At 39.3% G+C, this 23,395-nt stretch overlaps 1 protein-coding gene across 3 annotated transcripts in view; it reads right to left on the bottom strand.

Annotated features, from left to right (window-relative positions):
- Positions 1-23,395, bottom strand: part of AP3S1 (adaptor related protein complex 3 subunit sigma 1) — a 67,281-nt gene that overhangs the window by 38,655 nt on the left and 5,231 nt on the right. For all 3 annotated transcript variants that reach the window (XM_056124375.1, XM_056124376.1, XM_056124373.1), the window contains exons 2-3: positions 11,566-11,657; positions 4,146-4,257 (exon numbers count right to left, since the gene is read on the bottom strand). In XM_056124375.1, the coding sequence (XP_055980350.1) occupies positions 4,146-4,257; positions 11,566-11,657 (204 nt within the window). The remainder of the gene's footprint in view (positions 1-4,145; positions 4,258-11,565; positions 11,658-23,395) is intronic.

Raw genomic sequence — 23,395 nt, 5'->3', positions numbered from 1 at the left:
AGACGCCCTACCCGCTGTGCTATCGCTCCAGCGGGTAGGGCATTCACCTTACACGCGGCCAACATGGCCGACCCGAGTTCGATTCCTCTGCCCCTCTCGGAGAGCCCGGCAAGCTACCGAGAGTATTCAATATGCCAGACACAGTAACAACAAAGTCTCCAATGGAGACGTTACTGGGCCGCTCGAGCAAATCGACGATCAACGGGAGGGCCTTTACCTTTGGGGCTGGAGCGATAGCACAGTGGTAGGGCGTTTGCCTTACAAGTGGCCAACATGGCTGACCCGAGTTCGATTCTTCCGCCCCTCTCGGAGAGCCCGGCAAGCTACCGAGAGTATTCGATATGCCAGACACAGTAACAACAAAGTCTCCAATGGAGACGTTACTGGGCCCGCTCGAGCAAAAAAAAAAAGTATTCTGAACATAAAGATTTAAAAATATGATTTATTTTTTCTACATTCAATGTACGGACATATGGTAGGTGTTAAACCTATATGAAGTTATAATTTGTCATGACTCTCTATACAATTTAATCTGATTGAGGAAATTAAGAGACCAGGAAGATCAGAAACAGTAGGAGGGGGAAAAAATGGGTTTAAGACTCAAGGTCCCAAAAGGTTCTAAAATTGTTATAAAAATATAAATCTGGATATGGAAAGATATATAAGAATAGAAACAAAGTGAAATGATGGAGGGGTTGCAGTTTAGAAGTGGTCTAGAAATGATGAGGTAAAAAAGGAAGCAAAATACACTGAAGAAGAGGAATTCTGCCTGGAAGTTATCATACCAGATGGATGAATGACGCACTAAAATCACCTAGAATAAATAACAAAATCACCAAAAATCACAATACAGTGAATATCAGTGAATTAAGAACTAAAATCTATATGGGTCTTCTGTTTCTAAATTATGAACAGAGACACTTTTGACCTCACTTATGAATCATCTTCTCAAGTAATTTAGCAGGACAGGAGAGACAGTCCAGGGTTAGCACTTGCCATTCCTGCCACTAACCCCAGTTCAATCCCTGGCACACGTTGAATACCATCAGGAGTGAACCCCCAGCACAAAGCCAGAAGGAAGCCCCAACCACTACTCAATGTAACTCCAAAATGAAAAAAAAATCAACAATCTATATAACAGTCCTAGAAAATAGAGAGTCTCTCTCAAAGTAAAGGGAAGATAGTCCTTCTCTAAGAAACAGACAAACTGGCTTAGTGTCAATAACAGTAGTGTCCATAACAGAAGTTCTGCACTCGGGTCGGAAGCAATAGTACAGCGGGTAGGGCATTTGCCTTGCACAGGGTCAACCCGAGTTAAATCCCCAGCATCCCATATGGTTCCTCAAGTACCACCAGGAATAATTTCTGAGAGCAGATCCAGGAGTAACCCCTGAGCATAGCTAGGTGTGACCCAAAAAGAAAAAAAGAAGTTCTGTTCTCAAAGCCTCAGATTACTATCCTATAGTTTAGCCCACTACGAATTTAAGTATCAGCTGGCCCACTTCAAGTTATTTCTTAGGAATTGAGACTAGAGGAGCTCGTGTAGAAAATGCTGTTACTCTGGCTGCTGTTTTTGCTCTAAGTAATAAATTCCTAAAGTGTCCTGTTCTTTCCCAGAATTTATAAAACTATGATTATTAATATATTAGTTTGCAAGTAAGGCAAAATCTCAAAACACTGGAAGTCTTTGAAAAAATTTCCAGTGAAGGTAGGGATGAAAGTTGGATAGCAACAGAATAGGTAGAAGATACTGAAGTCTGATAACATAAGAAAAAGCCTGGATATGTTTTAGAAGAACAGTTTATGGAACACATCAAAAAGAACAAGAACAAATAGTGATGGCACGGATGTGGGGAGAAAGGGACTCTCTTTCATTGTTGGTGGGAATACTGACTGGTTCAACCTTTTTGGAAAACAATATGGCATTCCTCAAAAAACTAGAAATTAAGAGCTTCCATATGATTCTGCAATACCACTTCTGAGAATATCCCAGGGGGTGCAAAAAGGCACAGTAGAAAGGACATCTGCACTTGTATGTTCATTCCAGCAATGTTCACAGTAGCCAGAACCTGGAAACAACCCAAGTGCACAAGAACAGACGACTGCTTAAAGAGACTTTGGTACATCTACACAATGGAATACTATGTAGCTGTAAAACAAAAAGATGAAGTCATTAAATTTGCTGATAAGTGGATGGACATGGAGAGTATCATGCTGAGTGAAATGAGTCAGAAAGAGAGGGACAGACATAGAATGACTGCACTCATTTGTGGAATATTAAATAACATAATATGAGACTAAGAGTCAAGGACAGTAGAGACAAGACAGGAAGATTGCCCCATGATTGGAAGCTTGCCTCATGAGCTGGGAAAGAAGGCAGCTGGGATGGAGAAAGAATCACCAAGCCAATGATGGTTGGAGGGATCGCTCGGGATGGGAGACACATGCTGAAAGTACATAAAAGACCAAACATGATGGCCTCCCAGTATCTGTATTGAAACCATAATGCCCAAAAGTAGACAGAGTAAGAAGTAAACTGTCTGTCACAGAGGCAGGGAATGGGGCTGGGTGGTGGTGGTGGGAGTGATATTGGGGACATTGGTGGTGGAAAACGTATACTGGTAGAGTGATGGGTGTTTGGTCATTATATGACTGCACTTAATCATGAAAGCTTTGTAACCATCTCCCATGGTGATTCAATAATAAAAATAAATTAAAAATCTTTTATTAACATGGTAAAAAAAGAACAGACTAGAAGAAAAGGAATCAGAAGAAAAGAGCACACCTCTAAGCAAGTAAGAAAACTGCAGGTTGAGTAATCAAGAAAAGCACATTTAATTTCAAACAAAAAAATGTAATATGAATAAGAGTAATTAAAGGTAAAAAATAAATTTCTGATGACTAACCTGATCTCCAGGAATATTACGAAATAATTTCAGGAAACAGGAAGGGATATTAATCGGAAAAAGGGTATGATGAAATTAGTGGTTACAATTGGCTTTAATTAAATTAAATTAGTCCACTGTTTCTTAACCTTCATTTTACCCACCTAATATCTACCATACACACAGCGGATAGCTTGCCAGGCTCTTCCGTGCGGGCGGAATACTCTCGGTAGCTTGCCAGTCTTTCCGAGAGGGATAGAGGCTTTTGGGGTGACCTCTAATCACCCTTGTAGGTGTTACCATATTTGAACCCTATCAAATATGGTATGACAATTCCAGAAGATGGGTATTTAGTGTCTTATGATGTGTCGCGCGGCCGCGCGGGTCCGGAAAGCATCCTGGAGTGTGGCAACGGCTGGGTAGTGGAAATAGTGTCAATAGGTACACAATCGGTACACAATAGGAAATAGGTACACAATGCAACAGCTATGTGTACCTAGGTCGAGAGGACAACATGACAAATGACCTGGCACCCGAGCTGTGCAGGAGGAAGAGAGTGGCTTGGAACGCCTTCAAGAACGTCGAAGAAATAGCTAAGAGGACGAAGAACCTCCGGCTCCGGGCACATCTCTTTGATTCCACTGTTCTTCCTGCATTAACATATGCCTCAGAGACCTGGGCCCTACGCAAACAAGATGAGAACGCCATTCAGGTCTCCCAAAGAAGAATAGAAAGAGCTATGCTTGGAATATCATGTTTCACTCAAATGAGAGAACGAATCCGGAGTTCTGACATCCGTCGACGATCAAGGATCAGGGACGCTGCCTCATTTGCCAAGGTGTCGAAAATCAGATGGGCTGGTCACGTAATGAGATTTAAAGACGACCGTTGGACTAGAGCTGTTACTGACTGGATTCCACGGGATGTCAAAAGACCGCGTGGCCGCCCACCTACCAGATGGTCAGACTTCTTCATCAAGATCATGAACGATCGGTTTGAGGCCCTTCATGTTCCCGGAGCGAACAGATGCCATTGGGCTACACTAGCACACGACAGGGACAAATGGAGACGTTACTGGCGCCCGCTCGAGCAAATCGACGACTAACGGGAAGTTAAGTGATTAAGTGATAAGTGAATTATCTACCATAGAACACTTTCTAACCAGAGAAAATATTCCAAGTAAATTAGAACATACAAGTTTTTAAAAATATGAATACCAAAACTGTTATTTAAGCCAGTATGAGGTAAATGTTAACTTACCTGAATTAAGTCTAAAATGCCAAGTTCACTTTCTGAAGAATCTACACAGAAAACAAAATATAATGTTGCATAATGTCTGTATATCAGTTTGTTGTCAGATCCTCCAATCAATCTAAATAACAAGAGAAAACAAAAATGTTATAGGGAATAAAACAATTTTATTATCATAAGAAAAATGACAACTTGTTTAAAACCCTTTTATAGTGACAGGAGAGATATTACAGTGGCTAGCACACTTGCCTTGCATGCAGCAGACCTGGATTCCATCCCCAGCATCTCATATGGTACCCCTAGTACAACCAGGTGTGATTCCTGAATGCAGAGCCAGGATTAAGTCCTGAGCGCAGCCAGGTGTAGCAAAAAAACCATCACCACCAGCACCACCACTACCACCAAACAAAAAATAACATTTACAAAACAAAAAGTAAAGTAACCTCATAACATTCAAGTAAACCTCTATCAGAGACTATGTAAATAAATTCAGATGATTTTTTAATGTCACAGGTGTTAGGTAAAAGAAAAAGCTGTTAAGCTATATTTACATTTACTAAGTAATTATAGATTACCTCACTCATTAAACTGAGTACCTACTATAGGCTGGCCACTGTGAGTAAGGAACAATACACAAACACACACACAAAAGAAAAATGATCCGAATGAAAGGTGAACACAGAAAATCTAATTAAAATGATGCAGTAATTATGAATTGACCACTTCGAAAGAGGCATTAAGAAGAGTGACACTCCAGTGATTCAATTAAAAAAAAAAAAAAGAGTGACGCTCAGGACACGAAGATTAGCTCCAGGAACTGGGAGAGTCTCTCTGGTGTAAGAAAATCCGGCTTTGATTCCTAATGCTGCATAGTTTCCTGAGCACCATCACAAGTATCCCTGGTAGCTCCGAGGAGGAAAAGCAATACCACCTCCACCCTCCACCAACAAAACTAAAAGAGTGGCAATCAAGTTGAGATCTAATGATATGAATCAACAATAAAAAAGTTAGGGGGAAAATAAACTTTTCAGGCAAAGATAACAACTTATGAAAAAGCCATTTTATGATGAACAAAATATTTTTAAGGTCTGGAGTGATAGTACAGTGAGTAGGGATTTGCCTTGCATGCAGTCAACCTGGGTTTAATCCCTGGCATCCCATTATGGTTCCCCAAGCAATGCCAGGAGTAATTCCTGAGTGCAGAGCCAGAAGTAACCCCTGAGTATCACCGGATGTGACCCAAAAAGGCAATCAATAAATAAATAAATACATGTTTTTAAGTTCAGAGAAAGGATGACTATGGTCAAGGAAAGATCAATGAATGAGGTCAAAGAAGTAGGGAGATATCTGATCAGAGGACATTCAAAAGTGCTTATTAGATTTGAGTCCATATTCATAGTAAGTTACATAGCTTAAAACTGATTACCAACTAGAAAATAAAAGACATATCTTACGTTTTGGATAGCCAAAAGATCTTTACCATTAAGATCTCCATATTATTCTGAAATATAATCTTTTTTTTTTTTGGTTTTTAGGCCACACCCAGAAATGCACAGGGTTACTCCTGGCTCTGTGCTCAGAATCCCCCCGGTGATGTTTGGGGAACCATAGGATGCTGGTGATTGAACTTGGGTTGGCTGCATGCAAGGCAAATGTACCACCACTATACTATCACTCTAGCCCACCTATCCTGGAATATAAATGCGAAAAAAAAAAATGAGCTAAGAGATTTTTAAGTATTTCATCAAATATTTTTATTTATTGGAATTTAACATTTCACAAATAATAAATTGAAAATCACACCAAACATCTCACATTTTTCTAAATGTGGTTATTTCACTGATACCTTTGCAATTAATTCACCTCAGAAGATACTTTAACACAACAGGATATAAAAATATCAAAGGACTCAGGAAAATAGTATCTAATTTTTTTCCAGTTAAAAATTTTTTGCCCTTTTTTTTAATTGAATACACATTTAAAAAGTTGTTCATGATTGGACTGCAGTCATGTAATGTTCCAACACCCATTCCTTCACCAATGTACTTTTCTCACCACAAATGGTCCCAATTTCCCTCCCACCTCCTACTACATTCTCTCTCTCTCTCTCTCTCTCTCTCTCTCTCTCTCTCTCTCTCTCTCTCTCTCTGCTGTCTGTCTCCTTCTACCCCCTCTAGCTTTTTCCTTCTCTCCTCTCATTTTTCCCTTCTCTCTTTCTTTCTCCTCTCTCTCCTTCCTTTTGGGCCTTATGGTTTGTATTTTTTAATACAGACAATGAAAGGTTATCAGATATCCCATTACCTGTGCTGCCCTTCACTCCACACACTCTGTGGCAAGCTTCCAACCATTGACCTGTCTGTTTGGCCCCTGTTTACCCTCACCTTGGATATCAGTCTCACTATATATATATATATACATATATATATATATATATATATATCCCACAAATGAATAGCATCTATTTTTCAGTCTGGAACAGTAACACTAAACTTACAGTTCCATAAAACTAACTTCTCTAAGTATATACCATCTTTATGACCTCTGATAGAAAAGCAGATAAGATCTTTCATAAGAATTAAAAATTTGTACTACACTAAATTATAGAAAACATATTAAATGGAGACAACAGTTTCAGTAGGAGGCTTGCCACTTGGTTGGTTGTTGGGGTGGGGTGGTCGGAAATAGGACAGGGAAGAAAACACTGCAACAACGGTGGGGGAAGTGGTCACTCTGGAGGAGGAAAGGGCACTGAAAAGTGGTGGAGTGTTAACCATGAAATCCTATCATTAATAGCAATGTAAACCACAGTGCCTAAAATTTATAGTCAAAGTGCCTGTCATATAACAGAAACAAAGAGCAAAAGAATGTGAAAGAGCAGGAAACCTGGCTTCAGTAGGAAGTTTGCAACTGGGGCAAGGTGGAAAGATGTTAGGAAAGGGAACACTAGGGCAATGGGGGAGGGAATGTGCTGTCATTACAGGCAGGCTGGAGGCAGGAGGAAAACTGGGGACACCGGTGGAAGGTAGTTGACACTGGTGAAGGGATTGGTATTGAAACAATGTACAAGTGAAACTCTATCACAAATACTTTTATAATTTTGTAACTCATGGTGGTTCAATATAAATAAATAAAGTGCTTTCACAGAGGCAGACTGGGAGAAAGAGGGAAACTGTGGACATTGGTAGAGGGCAGTGGACACTGGTGAAGGGACTGGTGTTGAAATATTATATGCCTGAGGGGGTATGATGCTGCCCGCAGGTCAACCTGTACCTGTGAGGTGAGTGCATCAGCAGCCTGATGGCGCATTCAGACTTCCAGATACCCCAAAATTGCTGCTGTGCCTTTCGCCAGACCCCAAAAACTTCCCGTAAAGTTTACGAAGAAAGCAAATGGTCAAAAGTTAGGTATGTGGGAGACACACTCATAAACCACCTCCAGCTCAGCTATATAATTGGAGGCAAGGCCTCTCTGGTTCCTTATCAAACTGCTTAACGGCCATGATCCCAGAGACTCAGAAACAAATCTTGAAACCCAACAGCTTTTGGCAGAAATGCATCCAGTCCCTGCAGAAGGTTACAGGTGCTGGGCCACCTCAGGTGGGAACAGGCTTTGTGCCTTGGCTTGTTCCCTTGGCGGCCCAGTGGCCGCCTCCTCCAGAGGCCACTGGACAGTCAGGTTTGGACCTGCAGTGATTAGACATGCAGGGCCTCATGGGATGGGGATGGAGCCAGCCCTTTCCTCCTCGTCCCAACGAGACCCTGAGTCGCTGCCCACCAACGGCTTTTCTGGCTCCTGATCAAGCTGCTTAATGGCCATGATCCCAGTGACTCAGGGTCAAATCTCGGAACCCTGCAGGTTTTGGCAGAAATCCCTCCAGATTTAATTGCTAAAATTTCGGAATTTCAAAATTGCTCGGCCACTACTGCAGTGGCACGACATCAAAGTTATTAATAATCAGCAATAGAAAACAAATTGTCTACTGTTGCCTTTTCAGCCGATCTGAGTGTTGGGGTAAAATCCCAAATAATAATGGTGAGTCTGGTGGTAATCAAAGTAGAGAGAGAGTAATGTGGAAATCATTTGCCCCACAGGTAGGGGGAGCGTGTGGGATGGGGGCATACTGGGGTTTTTGGTGATAGAGAATGGGCACTGGTTAATGTACGGGTATTTCATTGTATGACTGAGACTTAAACCTGAAAGCTTTGTAACTGCTCTCATGGTGATTCAATAAATAAAATTATAAAAAATGAAAAAAAAAGTAAGTGGAGTTCATGCCCAATTTAATCAGCTAATCAGTGGCTGAATAAGTAGCAGTACTCCTACATTTAAAAAAAAAGGAAAAGAAATATTATATTCCTGAAACCTTCACAGTATCTGAAAATAAAATAAAATGAAAAATAAAAATATGGGTATGTGATCATTTGTAAAGCAGCTTTCTTGCATGTGCAAGTCCGTAGATTTAATCTCTGGCACAGCGCAACTACACAAAAAAATTAAAAAGTAGTAATAATAATAAATATGTGTGTGCATTAAATATTCTAAGATTATATTTACAGACTAAGAGAAAAAGTTTCCCTTTTGATGGGGAAAGAGAGTAGGGGTATTGGGGCTATACCTGTCAGTGCTCAGGCTTATTCCTGGTGGTGTTCAGAGGACCTATCTATGTGGTGCAGGAGATCTAAAATCCACATACAAGGCAAGTGCCTTAAACCCTGTACTATATCTTCAGCCCACAAAAGTTCCTTAAAAAAGACAAAAAGAGCACAAACAGCAGGCTTCACTTCATCCTGAATCAACAATTCTGTGATTATCTTGAGCCATTGTTTTACTCTACTTTAAAAGACAGGGCCAGGAAGATGGCTCAAAGAGCTGGAATACATGTTTAGCATGTGGGAGCCACAGATCTGATGCCCAGCCATGCATTGTCCCTCAGCACTGGCAAAAGCAACACTCAAGCACTCTGTAGGCAAAACAGACCATATATTAAAACAGCAATAAAATAAGACCAAATCTTTGAGAAATTTTTAGTTTTAAAATGATTACTAATATTATGAAGAAAGCAAAACTATTAACATGACAACTATAAAATTTGCCTTTGAAAATATTTTATCTTTAAATAATAGGACACTGATAAATACTGTTACAAATTCTTACATGAATACGACATATCATATAAAATCAAAGAAATTCTGAAATATTCTTAGTCCAAATAATTTTATTTTATGGGGGGAAAAACAGGTACAAGAAATTAAGAGATTGATCAAGAAAATTAGCTTATTTGTAATAAAAATTGGATATGTGGCATCATCAATGATTCAGTATTTCTACTTTTTACAATGTTGATAAGAATGATCACAAATTCAAACAGTGCCCAGGGATTATCAGGTTCTTGCACATCTACTGTATGTATTGCACTATGGAGGACGATAAGTTTCTTATAAGATTAAGAGGCTGTCATGAAGGGAAGTAAAAGTAATAGCAAAGGTGTCCAAACCTCCAACTTTGGTTGAAAAGAAATTAAGCAGAATTAAATTTAAAAAAAACAGTTACAATGAAAGCAAGTGAATCTATCTCAAATAATAAGTTGGAAAATAAGCTGATAGCAAAATTTAAAATGTATATTTTAAATTGTATATTTTAAAATATTATGCAGATGGAATAACCTTTGAAGAAAAAAATGCAAACTTCCTACATGATAAAAAGCTACTTATGGTCACAAAAGAATCAATTACTGGGTTGGAGAGATAGCACAGGACTTAAGAACACAGCCAACTGTATTCTTAGCTTGTGCATACAGCCAATACAGGTTCAGTTCCCTGCATAGCACCCTCAAAGCAATGCCGAGATAAACCTAAAGCACAAAGCTGCAGTAGCCCTCCAGCACCACCAAGTATGGCCCAACCCACTAAAATAATAATAATAATAATAACAACAATAGCAACTAACTCTGTTACCTGCAAGAACCCTCAAACACAGAGCTGGGAATAATCCCAAGCAATAGGGGGTGTGGGCCCCACTAAAAAAAACAAGAATTTAATTTGGAAACATGGGAGGAGTAATGGTGAGTGTGGCCCCTACCAAAACAACAAAAAACAAAGAATTAGATTTGGAAACATGAAAAGGAACATTAGTAAAAGAATGTGAAAACAAATGTTTTCACAAAACCTATTGATTTGAAATATTTATTTTAAAAAATCTGTAAGAACAATTTAGTGGACAAGAGAAAATAAAGTTTGTGTGGGTAGGGTGGGAGGGGGTGTAAACTGTATGATAAATGCTATTAAAAAAGAGAAATAAAACAAGGTCCACAGAAAAGTTATAACAGTTGGCAAGTCTGACATTGGCAATAAGACATTTGCACCTATTTAAAAAACAGAATGGTTTAATTCTATATCTACAAATATATGCTTATATACATATATGCACATATATACATATTTTAAAAGCAAAGTTTTATTTGCAACAATAATCTCATTTAAAATTTGTATGTGTGCGTGGACGTGAGTGTGTGTGTGTGTGTGTGTGTGTGTGTGTGTGGTTGCAAAGGATCAAACCCAGAGCCTCACATATGTAAGTCATGTGTTCTACCACTGGTCCACATTCCTGGCCTTATCACCTTAATCTAAATTTTTCTTTTAGTTAGACTATCTAAGCAGTGCTCAGCAGATTCAGGAAATAAGGATTGGAATTCTCAGGTAACGTGATCAGACAATTCAGTCAAGGGCCCAAAGATGTGGTGCTGTTGGGGTCTATGGTACTGGGGACCATATGGGTCACCCCAGAAGTACACAGGAGCCTCCAGGACTACAACTGTCTGTTCTTGGAAACCACGTGGGACTGAGAACTGTACCAGGTTGGGTGCAGGACAACCACCTTAACCCCAGGATTATCTCACTAGGCCCTAACCTAAATTTTTATAAAGAGATTTACTCCCCATAATTTAATCTTTATTAAAAAGGAAATGGTTATTCTGGATGTGTTTAAACTTTTCAAAATATTAAGTGAAAATAAACAATGTGCAAACTAACTAGCAAAGCTAACTTTCTGTGATTATTAAGATTTTCTTTTTATGATAGTCAATGCAAAATTAATTTCCTAGAAGGATACAAAGAGACTGGGAATGAGGACAAAAAGTTGGCGGGGAAGATTCTTAGCTTACATTTTATACTTCTCTATAAAATTTGAATTTTTTGTCATGTGAATATATTACCTTTATGTAAAATGTTCTCATAAAACTTTATAAAGAAAAACTTAAAGGACTGCATAGATTAAAAACTCCCACAAGTTAGATTTATAAATAACATAGGTAGAAATTTATTCGCCTGATTCAAGTAATTAAAATCAGGAAACTTTTAACCAAATACTGATGAAGCAGTACTTATAGTCACATATTAAAAGGTTACAAATGTCCATGAAATGCTTTACTTACAATCCTCCTTCTAGGAAATTACAAACATTTTCATCTCTCTTAGATACCAAATGGAATGTCTCCCTGATGATCTGCTGTTGTGTATCTTCACTCTGAGAAGGAATAATTCATATACATTAGGATTAAGTTTTTAAGATTAACAATATTTAAGAATTAAGAAAGTAAAAGGTATCAATGTCTGACTTCTTATCTAATAGAAATGTCCGTAGAAAAACTCATGGATTACATATTTTAAAAGTAACTCCCGACACTTTAAAATATTACTCTGTTGTTTACTATTACAGTAAAACAAACATTTCTAAGTTTCAAAAAACAAGGTCAATAATATAACTCAATGGGTTGAGTAAATGTTTTGCATAAAAGGTCTGAGTTTGATCCATGGTCACTGAGAACCATAATGAGTAATCCCTGAGCACCAACAAATGTGACCCAACCAAAGGAAAATATATGTGACAAGAAATACAGTAAACAATTATTTTAGACACTAGTGAAAGTGCGATTATACAGTAGTCAAAGAACTCTTGTAAAATTTTAAAATAAATGAGTAAAAAGCAAGAGAAAAAGTTATAAATAATTCATAATCTAGTCTATATTTTATTAGAAGAAAGATACAGAAGTTTGGACTGGCCAACTAATTTACCTAATTGCATACTGAGAGGTAAGAGTCCACTTGCTTTACTCATATTTATATAAGAATAGCCCAAAAACAAGAATTGCCTTAAAAATATTTATTGAATTCACTAAGTAACTTATATGCCAATGAAAAAAAAGAATTCCCAAACATTTCAGTAAAAATACAACTTAAAATAACAGAGATATCCATATGCACAATATATATACAACAAGTATAAAATTCATACAACAAGAAGTACAGACAAAGATATGGCACCAAGAAACTCTCATCCTGAGACCCAAGAAACAGTTCAGTGATTTTGAGCATCAGGGTCAGGACATAATTTCTCTCTTAGAACAGCACTATAGCACTGTCCTCCCGTTGTTCATCAATTTTCTCTAGCGGGCACGAGTAATGTCTCCATTGTGAGACTTGTTACTGTTTTTGGCATATCAAATACGTCATGGGTAGCTTGCCAGGCTTTGCCAAGGTGGCGAATACTTTCGGTAGCTTGCCAGGCTCTACGAGAGGGGCGAAGGAATCAAACCCAGGTTGGCCGCAGGCAAGGCAAACACCCTACCTGCTCTGCTATCACTCCGGCCCACCTTAGAACAGAATAGAAAGAATAAAATAGATGCCCTAAGTACAGTTCTAAAGACTGCTATCAGGGAACCCTGGTCACAAAGCAATCAGGTGTCTGTGAGCACAATGAAAGGGGAGCAACCCCCAGTAAGCACCTACACTAAAACATATGTGTGAGCACATCTGGAAGTATGACTCCTGGAAAACATGCCTACAAGCACCACAGCAATACCTGATAAACACTACAATTATACTTGTGAACACCAAAACTGGAGAGCAACTCCCAATGTACCTGTGCCCAAGCACTGCAACTAATGGAGCGTGAATCCAAATGAGCACCGAAATCTGACTTACAAGCATACCACAATAGGCAAGTGCCACCACCACATGTGAGATCCCTGGTCATTCCAAATGTAACAACAAAATTGGTGAAGGAACTCTCAACCTGCAGTCAGGGACCAGTGTTGAAGGGGCTTGCTTTGCACATGGCCAGGTGACCCAGGTTCTATCCTTGGCACCACATACAGTACCTCAAGCCCTGCCAGGAGTGATCTCTAAGTACAGGGCCAGAAGCCAGGAGCACCACTAAATGTGGCCCAAAAACAATTAAATGGTACAATAATTTGGGAAAAGTATTTCCACTCTAGACAGTAAGCTAAACATTAACACAAAGAACACATAGCCAAACTAAAAAACTCTATCACAATTCTGAAATTCTTCAATAATCATTTGAAAAGGTCATTTGTTTAATATGGGCTATACCCAGCTGTACTCGAGGGTATACCAGGCTCTTGCCCAGTGATGCTAACAGAGCCATGTGGTACTGGAGATCAAATGCACACAGGCTAGGAATGGCTCTACTAGTTCAACTACTTAACCTATCTCACTGGACCCAGAAAATGTAACTTTTTAAAAACACCATTTATGGTCAAGAATATAGTTCAATAACAGAGCACATGTACTGTATGTGTGACACAATGAGTTTGACAACTTAACACTGTAGCACTGTCCTCCCGTTGTTCATCAATTTGCTTGAGCAGGCACCAGTAACATCTCTATTGTGAGACTTGTTGTTACTGTTTTTGACATATAGAATACCCATGGGGAGCTTGCCAGGCTCTGCAGTGCAGGTGGGATACTCTCAGTAGCTTGCTGGGCTCTCCAAGAGGGATGGAGTAATTGAACCTGGGTGGGCTGGATGCAAGGCAAACTGCACAGCTAGTGTGCTGTTACACAGAGTTACAAAATGTTACAAAATGGTATATTTTGAGGTACTAAATTGTCATGCTTGGTACTGGAGCAATAACATGACAACTTAGTACCTCAAAATATATTATTTTGTAACACCATAAAAATATATTCAGCTTTTTGTGTGTGTGTGCGCGACAAATAACTGAAACAAAAACATGCAAGACAAAATTTTGGGAGAAAAGAAATGTAACTATTGAACAGCTTTTGAGTAAATGGAAAATATTCCATTTCCCTGCTAAGGGGAAAGGAAGACAAACTGAAAACCTAATCTGATTCCACAAATTACATATCAGACCAGAATACCACAAAAACGGGAATTTCATGTACAAAGCAAGAGGACCTTGGAGTGAGAGGAGTATAGAATCTGCGCATTGACTATGTGGATTTATTTACTCTTGGATGCATTAATTGTATGCCCTTGACTAAGTTACTTAATCTACCTGAATCTTAGTGTACCTCCTTTGTGGCAGAGAAAAAAAAATAATATGTGCCTCATATTGTTATGTAATGACTGCATGAACATACATAATTCTCTTTAAAATAATACCAGACAGGCAATCACTGACACTACTTTATTTTAAAATATCTAACTCAGGCCTTGTCATCATCTATAAAACAAACTCTAGAATTTTATTATAGTATAAAGATCTTACAGGAAGTTTAAAGTTATCTATTGTTGCTTAAAAGTAACATTAAATGTGCTACAGCTAACTATTTCCATTATTTTAATAGTGAAAAGAATTTCTCACGTGAACTTCTAAATAGCCTTTCTTAATTATTCAGCAATGTTCAACTACAGAAAGAATGCCTGAAAATTTTAATCCAACACCCAAAGGCTATGCTAAGATTAAATAAATGAAATCTGCTGACACAAGACAATTTTTCTTTTCTTAGGAGTCAATTTAATTTATCAACATTCACAAAGAAACCTGGAGCTTGCTTCAGGCTGATCAGATTTCATAACACGTTTCCTAACAGAGTCAAAAGCTATACGTGTCAGTTAATTACATTCCAGGATAAAGTCAGTCTAAAGACAACTTGACTTACATAAAGGCAACAATACTTATTAAATTAAATATTTCTTAGTGTGGGGCTGACGAGATAGTACAGGAGGTGCCCGGCTGCTCTGGGCTCAATCCTCAGGTTCCCATATGGTGTTGCCTGAGCACCTCCTGGAGTGATTCCTGAGCACAGAGCCAGAAGCAAGCCCTGAGCACAACTAGGCATGGTCCCCAAACAAAAACAGTTCTTAATGCATTAAAGAGGGAATTAAAAAAAATTACAGCAACCCACTAGTAAAACTTTCCCCCCTGTTCCCATCCTGCCCCTAATGCATACTTCAAAATATACAACTTTTTAAAGGCAAAACTTCCCTCTAATCTAGCAGTAACTACATCATTAGCCTCACACCTCCCTCCCACACAGAGCAGAATTCTTTTTCAAGACATTCATTCACTCCTCTAGATGGTAGATTATAAAAATGACCAAGAATTAATTTCTCAGAGAGTTTCATACAAGATATTGTATGCATAAAATCCAACTATTGGTAACTTTGTAAATCATGGTTGTTTAACAAAAATTTTCAAAATTCAAAAACGACAAGGAAATTAAATAAACCTAAGAAATTTTAGTGTTTTATAAGTTTTTCAAAATAAAGTCTTCAGAATTAAAGTCAGAGTTATTGATATAATAACAATACAACAATAACATACTAGAAGTATTCAAGGAAAAAAAAGTGATTTTTCAGCAGCAAGATTATTGTTGACAAAGAAAAATAACAGATACCTAGGAGGGAATTTACTAAAACTTTATTAAAAATTCAGAGAACAGAATGCTCAGAGTTGTATAACATCTTAACCTGAAGGAAAACAAAAACCCCAAAGAATCAAGAAGCATATATGTAGAACAATAATTATTTCATTTTGCATTTAAAGAAGTCTAAGGACTAAGCCTCAGAGTACTTCAACATTTAGAAATCATAAAAACAAAAAGGCTCCCACCAAAAAAGTAAAGAGAAGGTCAAAAACTGCATTGGAACTCATTCTAATCTTTTATTAAATTTCCTTAGAGAAAATTCCTCTATTATGTTCCTCACAGACCATTAAATATAGTAAAAATGTTTAGCACAGGGGACAGAATGTGGCTCAATGGTCAAACATATGCACAGGCCCACACACATGAGATCTGGGATTAATACTAGGCACTGGACAGAAAAAAAAAAAAAGAACAGAAAAAGGAAAGACAAAGATTGCTTAGCACAACAACAACAGGCACTCAACAAGCGGCAGCTATTATCAGACAATAATATTATTATTTTAAAATAGGCGCCAAGCCTCATCATACTGAGGCTACTTCTAGTTGGAAGCTCAGGGGTTGCTCCTGGAGGTGCTCAGAGACCATCTAGTGCCAGGGATCAAATCCACGTTTCCTACAGGCAAAACATGTACACAATCTCAGTTCACTGATCAGCCTGGGCCAATGGTGATATTATTAGAACTCTAAAACCATTAACTGAGAGCTGGAGATAGTAGAGGGCTTAAGGCACTTGACTTGCACATGGCTGATCCCAGTCCAATCCCTAGTACTATATGTGGTCCAGAGAGAACTTCAAGGTGTGATCCCTATGCACCACCAGATACAGCCAATACACATTTAATTAAAAAATTAAAAATATAACCACATTGAGGTGCTGAGGAGGCTGAGTGGTAAGGCTCATGCCTTTCAAGTGTGAAACTGTGGATTTAATACCCAGAACTGTAAAGCTGAAAATAACAAAACTGGGTTACTTTAAACAACTAGTTAACATACTAAGATGCTTCCTAGTATTAGTCGGAAATACTTTTTTAATTTAAATAAGTAGGTAAGAGGGCAATAAACTGATCTTCTGTATTTAAAGAATTTGAACCATGTTTGAAACTGAAATGTGGGAGAACTCCAAAACAAGGTAAAACTGCAGGGATGGGTGGGGGAATGAAGAAATAGGAAATATATAAGTAAGATACCACAACAACCTACAGGGAGCAAACAGTCTTTTCAATAAATGGCACTGGGAAAAACTAGATATCCAACATGGTAAAGAATGAAGTTACTGGGATCAGTGGTGGTAAAGAATGGGCACTGGTGGAGGGATGGGTCATTATATAACTGAAAACCAAGCACAAAAATTTGTAAATCTACACTGTACCTCATGGCGTTTCACTAATAAAAATCTAAATTAAAAAAAAAAAGAATGAAGTTAGAGCCATGACTATTTCTCAGCAGTATAGTATTTTCCTTGCAAGTGTGAAATTCTGGGTTCAACTTCCAACTCAGGGGCAAAAATAAAAAAAAAAAGTTATATCCTATCTCACATCATACATGAAACTAACACAAAATGTATCACAGACCTAAATGTAAAAACTTGGTCATGGTTACAGTCCTTCCGTTGTTCATCGATTTGCTCAAGCGGGCCCAGTAACATTGTGAGACTTGTTACTGTGTCTGGCATATCGAATATGTCACGGGGAGCTTGCCAGGCTTTGCCATGCGGGCGAGATACTCTCAGTAGCTTGCCGGGCTCTCCGAGAGGGGCGGAGGAATCGAACTCAGGTCAGCCATGTTGGCTGCATGTAAGGTAAAGTAGGCATTGATCTTTATGATCTTAGGTTATTAGACAAAGGTATCTTAAATATAACACTGAAAGCAGAAGCAAGAACACTGTATAAAATGGAAATCAATATAAAATTTTATAAAAATTAACATCAAAGGGACAAGGATAAGGCTCAAATGGCTAGAGTGCATGCTTTTCATATAGGAGCTCCAGCTTTGATCCCCTGCACTATGTACTTCACCCAGCACTGCCAAAATGATCCCTGCCCTAAACTTCACAATGAAGAGCAGACCCTGAACAATGCTCTCCCCTCCCCCTGCCAAAAAAATAACAAAAAATAGTATCAATATCAAAATCACATGAGAATTTGGCATTCACTGGACTCAAAAAGTCAGTAACAACAGAAGTTAAAGCAGGCAGTAAGAAATGAGAAACTCTATACATCACTGATGAGACTGTAAAATGTTACTCGTCTGGAAAAGTTTGGTATTTCTTCAAACACCTGGAAACTCCACTCCTAGATATAGCACTGTAGCTCTGTCCTCCCATTGTTGACCAATTTGCTCAAGCAGGCACGAGTAACGTCTCCATCGTGAGACTTCTTGTTACTGTTTTTGGCATATCAAATACGTCATGGGTAGCTTGCCAGGCTTTGCTGTGTGGCAGAATACTCTCAGTAGCTTTCCAGGCTCTCCAAGAGGGATGGAGGAATCGAACCCGGGTAGGCCACGTGCAAGGTATTGCCCTACCCGCTGTGCTATCACTCCGGTCCACTCCTAGACATCAGTACGGTCACGGTCATGGTCCTCCCATTGTTCATCGATTTGCTCGAGCGGGCCCACTAACATTGTGAGATTTGTTACTGTGTTTGGCATATCGAATATGACTCCTAGACATACACCCAAGAAAATAAAAACATGTTCACACAAAAAAATTGTACATAATGTTCAGAGCAATCTTTTTGTTTTGTTTGGGGGCCACACCCAGAAGTGCTCAGAGATCTCTCCTGGAGGTGCTTCAGAACTAGTGGTAGAGAATGGACTTAGGTCAGCTACAAGGAAGGCAGGTGCCTTAATGGCTGTACTATCTCTCCATCCCTGCTTTTAGCAATCTTATTTAGAGTAATCAAACAATGAATACTTAAGGTTGGAAAGATAGCTGAGGAATTCTGGGGCATGGGACATCAGTTTAATCTCCCCACACAGCATAATAACTACACAGAACCACCAGATAATACCCTGAAGGTATCCAGAGTACCAACAAATTCCCAGCAACAAAAGGCCCAAGTATCTCCACATTCATGAGTCCTAGTTTGAATCACTTAGCTCAAATGGATAAGTATTGACAAGAACAGCCTCCAGGTTAACTAAGAACTGCTGGGTAAATGACTTTCCCTCCTGGAAAAAAAAATTTTAAAAATTCATAGTAAGGACAGAGTATACTGCGGGTACAATGTCTTGCCCTCAGCTGACCCAAGTTAGAACCCCTTGATCCCTGAGCACAGAACTAAGAAAAAACCCAAGGACCTATGTATGTGACACCACTGCACTGTAAGTGTCAAGCGGGCACCAGTAACATCTCCATTGTGAGACTTGTTGTTACTGTTTTTGGCATATTGAATACGCCACAGGGAGCCTGCCAGGTTCTGCCATGCAGGCGGGATACTCTCACTAGCTTGTTGGGCTCTCCGAGAGGGACGGAGGAACTGACTCTGGCCAGTCGTGTGCAAGGTGGGTTTGCTGTGCTATCACTCCAGCCCATGTGACACCAAAAAATAATTAAAATTAGAAGTTTTTTTAAGATGATATATTGTACAATGAGCTATTGTGTAGTCATTAAAACTTTTTTTTTCTGGATATGACACCAAAAGCACAAGAGGAAAAAACATTGAAACAATATAGTTTGATCTCCCCTAAATTAAACACCTTGTGCATCAAAGCACATTATTCGTGGTAAAAAGGATAACATTTTTGGGTGAAAAAGCTAGTCAGGAAAGGAGGAAAAATTAAAAAAAAACAGTTGTTCATCTGATAAGGAATTGACTACAATGGGCTATAGACATAGTATAGTAGGTAGGGCTTCTGTGCACGTGGCTGGCCAAGTTCAATCCCTTATGCCCCATAAGGCCCCCTGAGCTCTGCCAGAAGTGATCCTTGAGTGCAGAACCAGGAGTAAGCCTTGTAGTCTGAAAAACTAAATACAATAATAAGAAGAAAGAATTTCAACAAGACAACAAGAAAACAAACCACCAAGGTAAAAATGGTCAAGGGACTTGAATAGATTCTCGAAAGATATACAAGTGGTCAGTAAGCACACAAAAAAAGATGTACAGCGAAGATATACCCATAGTCCATAGCTGCAACAATTTAAATTCATCCATCAGCCCAGTTTTACAGATTCACAACTAAATCTCTAAGGAGATGCAAACCAAGTCACTAAAATTCATGGGTACCCTAATCTCCCAGCAGAAGACTCTGGGGGACTCTCAGAAAGGAGAGAGCCAAGTTCCCACCTTGCCAAAGCTCCAGCAGCCACATCCACACCCCACAGCTACCACTATGTAAGAGTCCCCACCCTGGAGAAGCCCCAGCAGCTGCAACCACACCCCAAAGCCATCACCACATAAACTCACTAGCCCAGTTCTACATCTTGGTTTCTGGAGCATGTAGCCGCATACAGGACCACACAACACCTCCAAATTCTAAAGTCCTGATATCCCAGTAGGAGCACACCAAATTAGTAACATAAAAATAACATAAAAGCTAAATAAACTTAACAAGGAAACCTCAACAAGCAACAAACAGCTTAGCAAACTCTCCGAAAAGGACTTAAGGACTCCAAAGTGAGATATATTTTCACAAATTTTCTTTCACTGAAGTATTTTTTTGATAATTTCATAAGCCATTTAGTTGTGACAAGTAACATAAAATAAGTTACTTTGTGCCTGTTAAGGGAACATGATTGGGAGATACTTGGGAAAATGGGGACACTGATTGAGAGACGGTCAATCTGGTGGTGGGACTGGTGCTGGAACACTGAATGCCTGTAACAACTGTATTATGAACAACTTTGTAAACCACAACATTTAAATAAAGTAAAAAAGATATGTTCAATATTATCAATCATTAGGAAATGTAAAACTAAACTGCAATACAATACCACATAAAACCTAAAAAATAGCAAGTGCTGTTAAGGCTATAAAGAAGCCGAAAAGCCTAGTGCACTATTAGTGGGAACGTAAAATAGTACAGTGTATAAAATCTTTGGAGGAGGCCAGGGGAGGCCCCGATGGGCTTTCCCCTAGCCGCTCAGGTTTTGGAGGACCCCGGCCACTTGCCCAGCCTGAGCAGCTGGGGTCATGGGGCAGAAGGTGGAGGAAACGAGGGCCAAGCTGGTTGGTTGATAGATCAGATGCCATTTATTCCATTCTCCCCAGGCGCCTGCCCCAGTCTCTCTGAGCCCCCCACTCTAGTCTCACACTGTCCCTTATTCCCATCTCCTCCTGTCTTGTCCACTCATCTCTCCATGCTCCACCTCACAGCCTGGGCTCTCTCTCTCCACGTGCCTGCTCCTGTATTCTTCTGTAATCTTCTCTCTCTATTCCCGTAGTCTCTCTGCACTCCATCTTGCTGCCCTGTGCTCTCTCCTCTCTCTCCCACACCTCTTCACTCTAACCCCCCAGTACTCTGGGCTGACACTGCACCCAGTCAGGTAGCCAAATCAACATAAGAAAGCCCTTCCTGAGGGCCCACCAAGTTCAAAGGGAACATCACCTAAGAGGTATTCCAAAGCCCTTCCTGACTGTCTCAAGCAAAATACCTCTTAAGGTGTTTTTCTCCTTTCCTCATCTAATAACTCTATCAACATCTTAATACTAGTTATTTTTGTATGGACACAGTAAGAGATACATTGAGGCTTGAAGGGCAGCTCTCCTGGAAACATCTTGCCACAGCCTCAGACTACAGCACTCAGGCCAGATTAATCATTCCTAATCCTACCAGGATCCGAGTCTAGTTATTACTTTTTTTTTTTTTTTTTGCTTTTTTGGGTCATACCCAGCGATGCACAGGAGTTACTCCTGGTTCATGCACTCAGAAATCTCTCCTGGCAGTGCTCGGGGGACCATATGGGATGCTGGGAATCGAACCTGGGTCTGCTGCATGCAAGGCAAACACCCTACCCGCTGTGCTATTGCTCCAGCCCCTAGTTATTACTTTTTGGATCATGACATCACTTGTCCATGACCAAGCTCTTAACTTAAAGTTAAGCATTAGGCACCTTGGTTTAGAAACCAACTGTCTATTAACAGAGGAGTAAATCACATGTAGAATACTCATACTTGCTATCGAATATTATTCAGCTTTAAAAAGAAAGCAATTTTGACAAGCTACCGGTGTATTCAATATGCCAAAAACAGTAACAAGTCTCACAATGGAGATGTTACTGGTGCCAAACTGATGAACAACGGGAGGACAGTGCTACAGTGCTACAAGTTAACAACATAATGCTGTGAAATAATCCAGTTGCAAAATAGTATATGATTCTTCTTACATGAGACTCCCAAAAACAGTTAAATTTGAGATAGAAAATAAAATGCTTTTTGACAGGGGTTGTGAAAGAAGAGGATGGTTAGTTCATTTAACATTTATAGAGTTTCAACCCAAAGAGATAGAAAAAGTTCTGCATGTGGATTGTGGTGATGGCTGTACAATAAAGTAAATGTTCTGAAAGCCATACCTGGATGATAAGTTTTACATATTTTATCACTGAAAAACTACCAACAACAACCCTACAATATATTAATGATAGGAAATAGCAGGTTATATACAGGATAGGACGAATTGACAATATTTGCCATACTTAATTAGATAAAACAGTAATCAAAACAATTCAGAGAGTCTGACATTCTGAAAAAGAACTCTTTCAGAGAACAATGATGGCAGCTAGTAACAAAGAACAGCCAGTAACAAAGAACAATGATAGCAGCTAGGGATTGTTAGATTGCACTAGACTTCAAGCAAGGCAGGAAAGGTGTAAATGCTTCAGAGCAAACTGGCCATGGTAGTCTAGAGTTGTTTTCTCAACATTTTCCAACCATGGTCCCCTTCCAGACCCGTTTCCCTTTCTGTGATCCCCCTTTCCTACCAAGTGGCTCAGTGGTCCCAGGCCCTGGCCTCTCATTTATACAATTATCATCTGTAGTCCTTCAGAATACCCTGCGGGTCCATAAGGAGCCATATAGCCCCCTAATTGAGAACAATGGTCCAGACAGCCTTTGCTCCCCTATAATTAAGGTTATAAAATGCTAGGGGAGGGGGTGTGTGTGGGGGGGGGGAGGGGGCTAACGCTTTGCTTCCGGAGCTGTATCGTAGGTAACTTAGTAAATGGATCCAATTTGACCACAGGTGAACATTATTACAGAGCCTGCACAAAAACTGAGCATACAGCTAGCACTTCTATCTCCAAATCCTAACGATAATTGGTTAAAAAAAAAAAAGGAATAAAAGATAACACCAGTGCCTCTCCTGCAGAAGCCAAAAACAACTAAGATTTAAAAAACTAGTAAGACTCAAGGAGAGCTATCTCGTTGTGGAGGACATATTGGGAATGAAGCTATCATACTGAAAGATTTGAGGAAGGGTCTGTTTAATTTGGCATGAAGGCACGATTCTGGACAATGAAGAAAGTCACAGGTCACAAAAAGAAGACTCTAAATGCTAAAAACAAAATAAACTGTTCGACCTTCCACCAAAAATTAATAGATTTCTCTTCAGAATCAGAAAAGGCTCCTGATA

Source organism: Sorex fumeus, unplaced genomic scaffold (genome assembly GCF_029834395.1).
Source record: "Sorex fumeus unplaced genomic scaffold, SorFum_2.1 ptg000051l, whole genome shotgun sequence".
NCBI classification, from domain to species: Eukaryota; Metazoa; Chordata; class Mammalia; order Eulipotyphla; family Soricidae; genus Sorex; species Sorex fumeus.
This window is presented reverse-complemented; position numbering and strand designations above follow the sequence as displayed.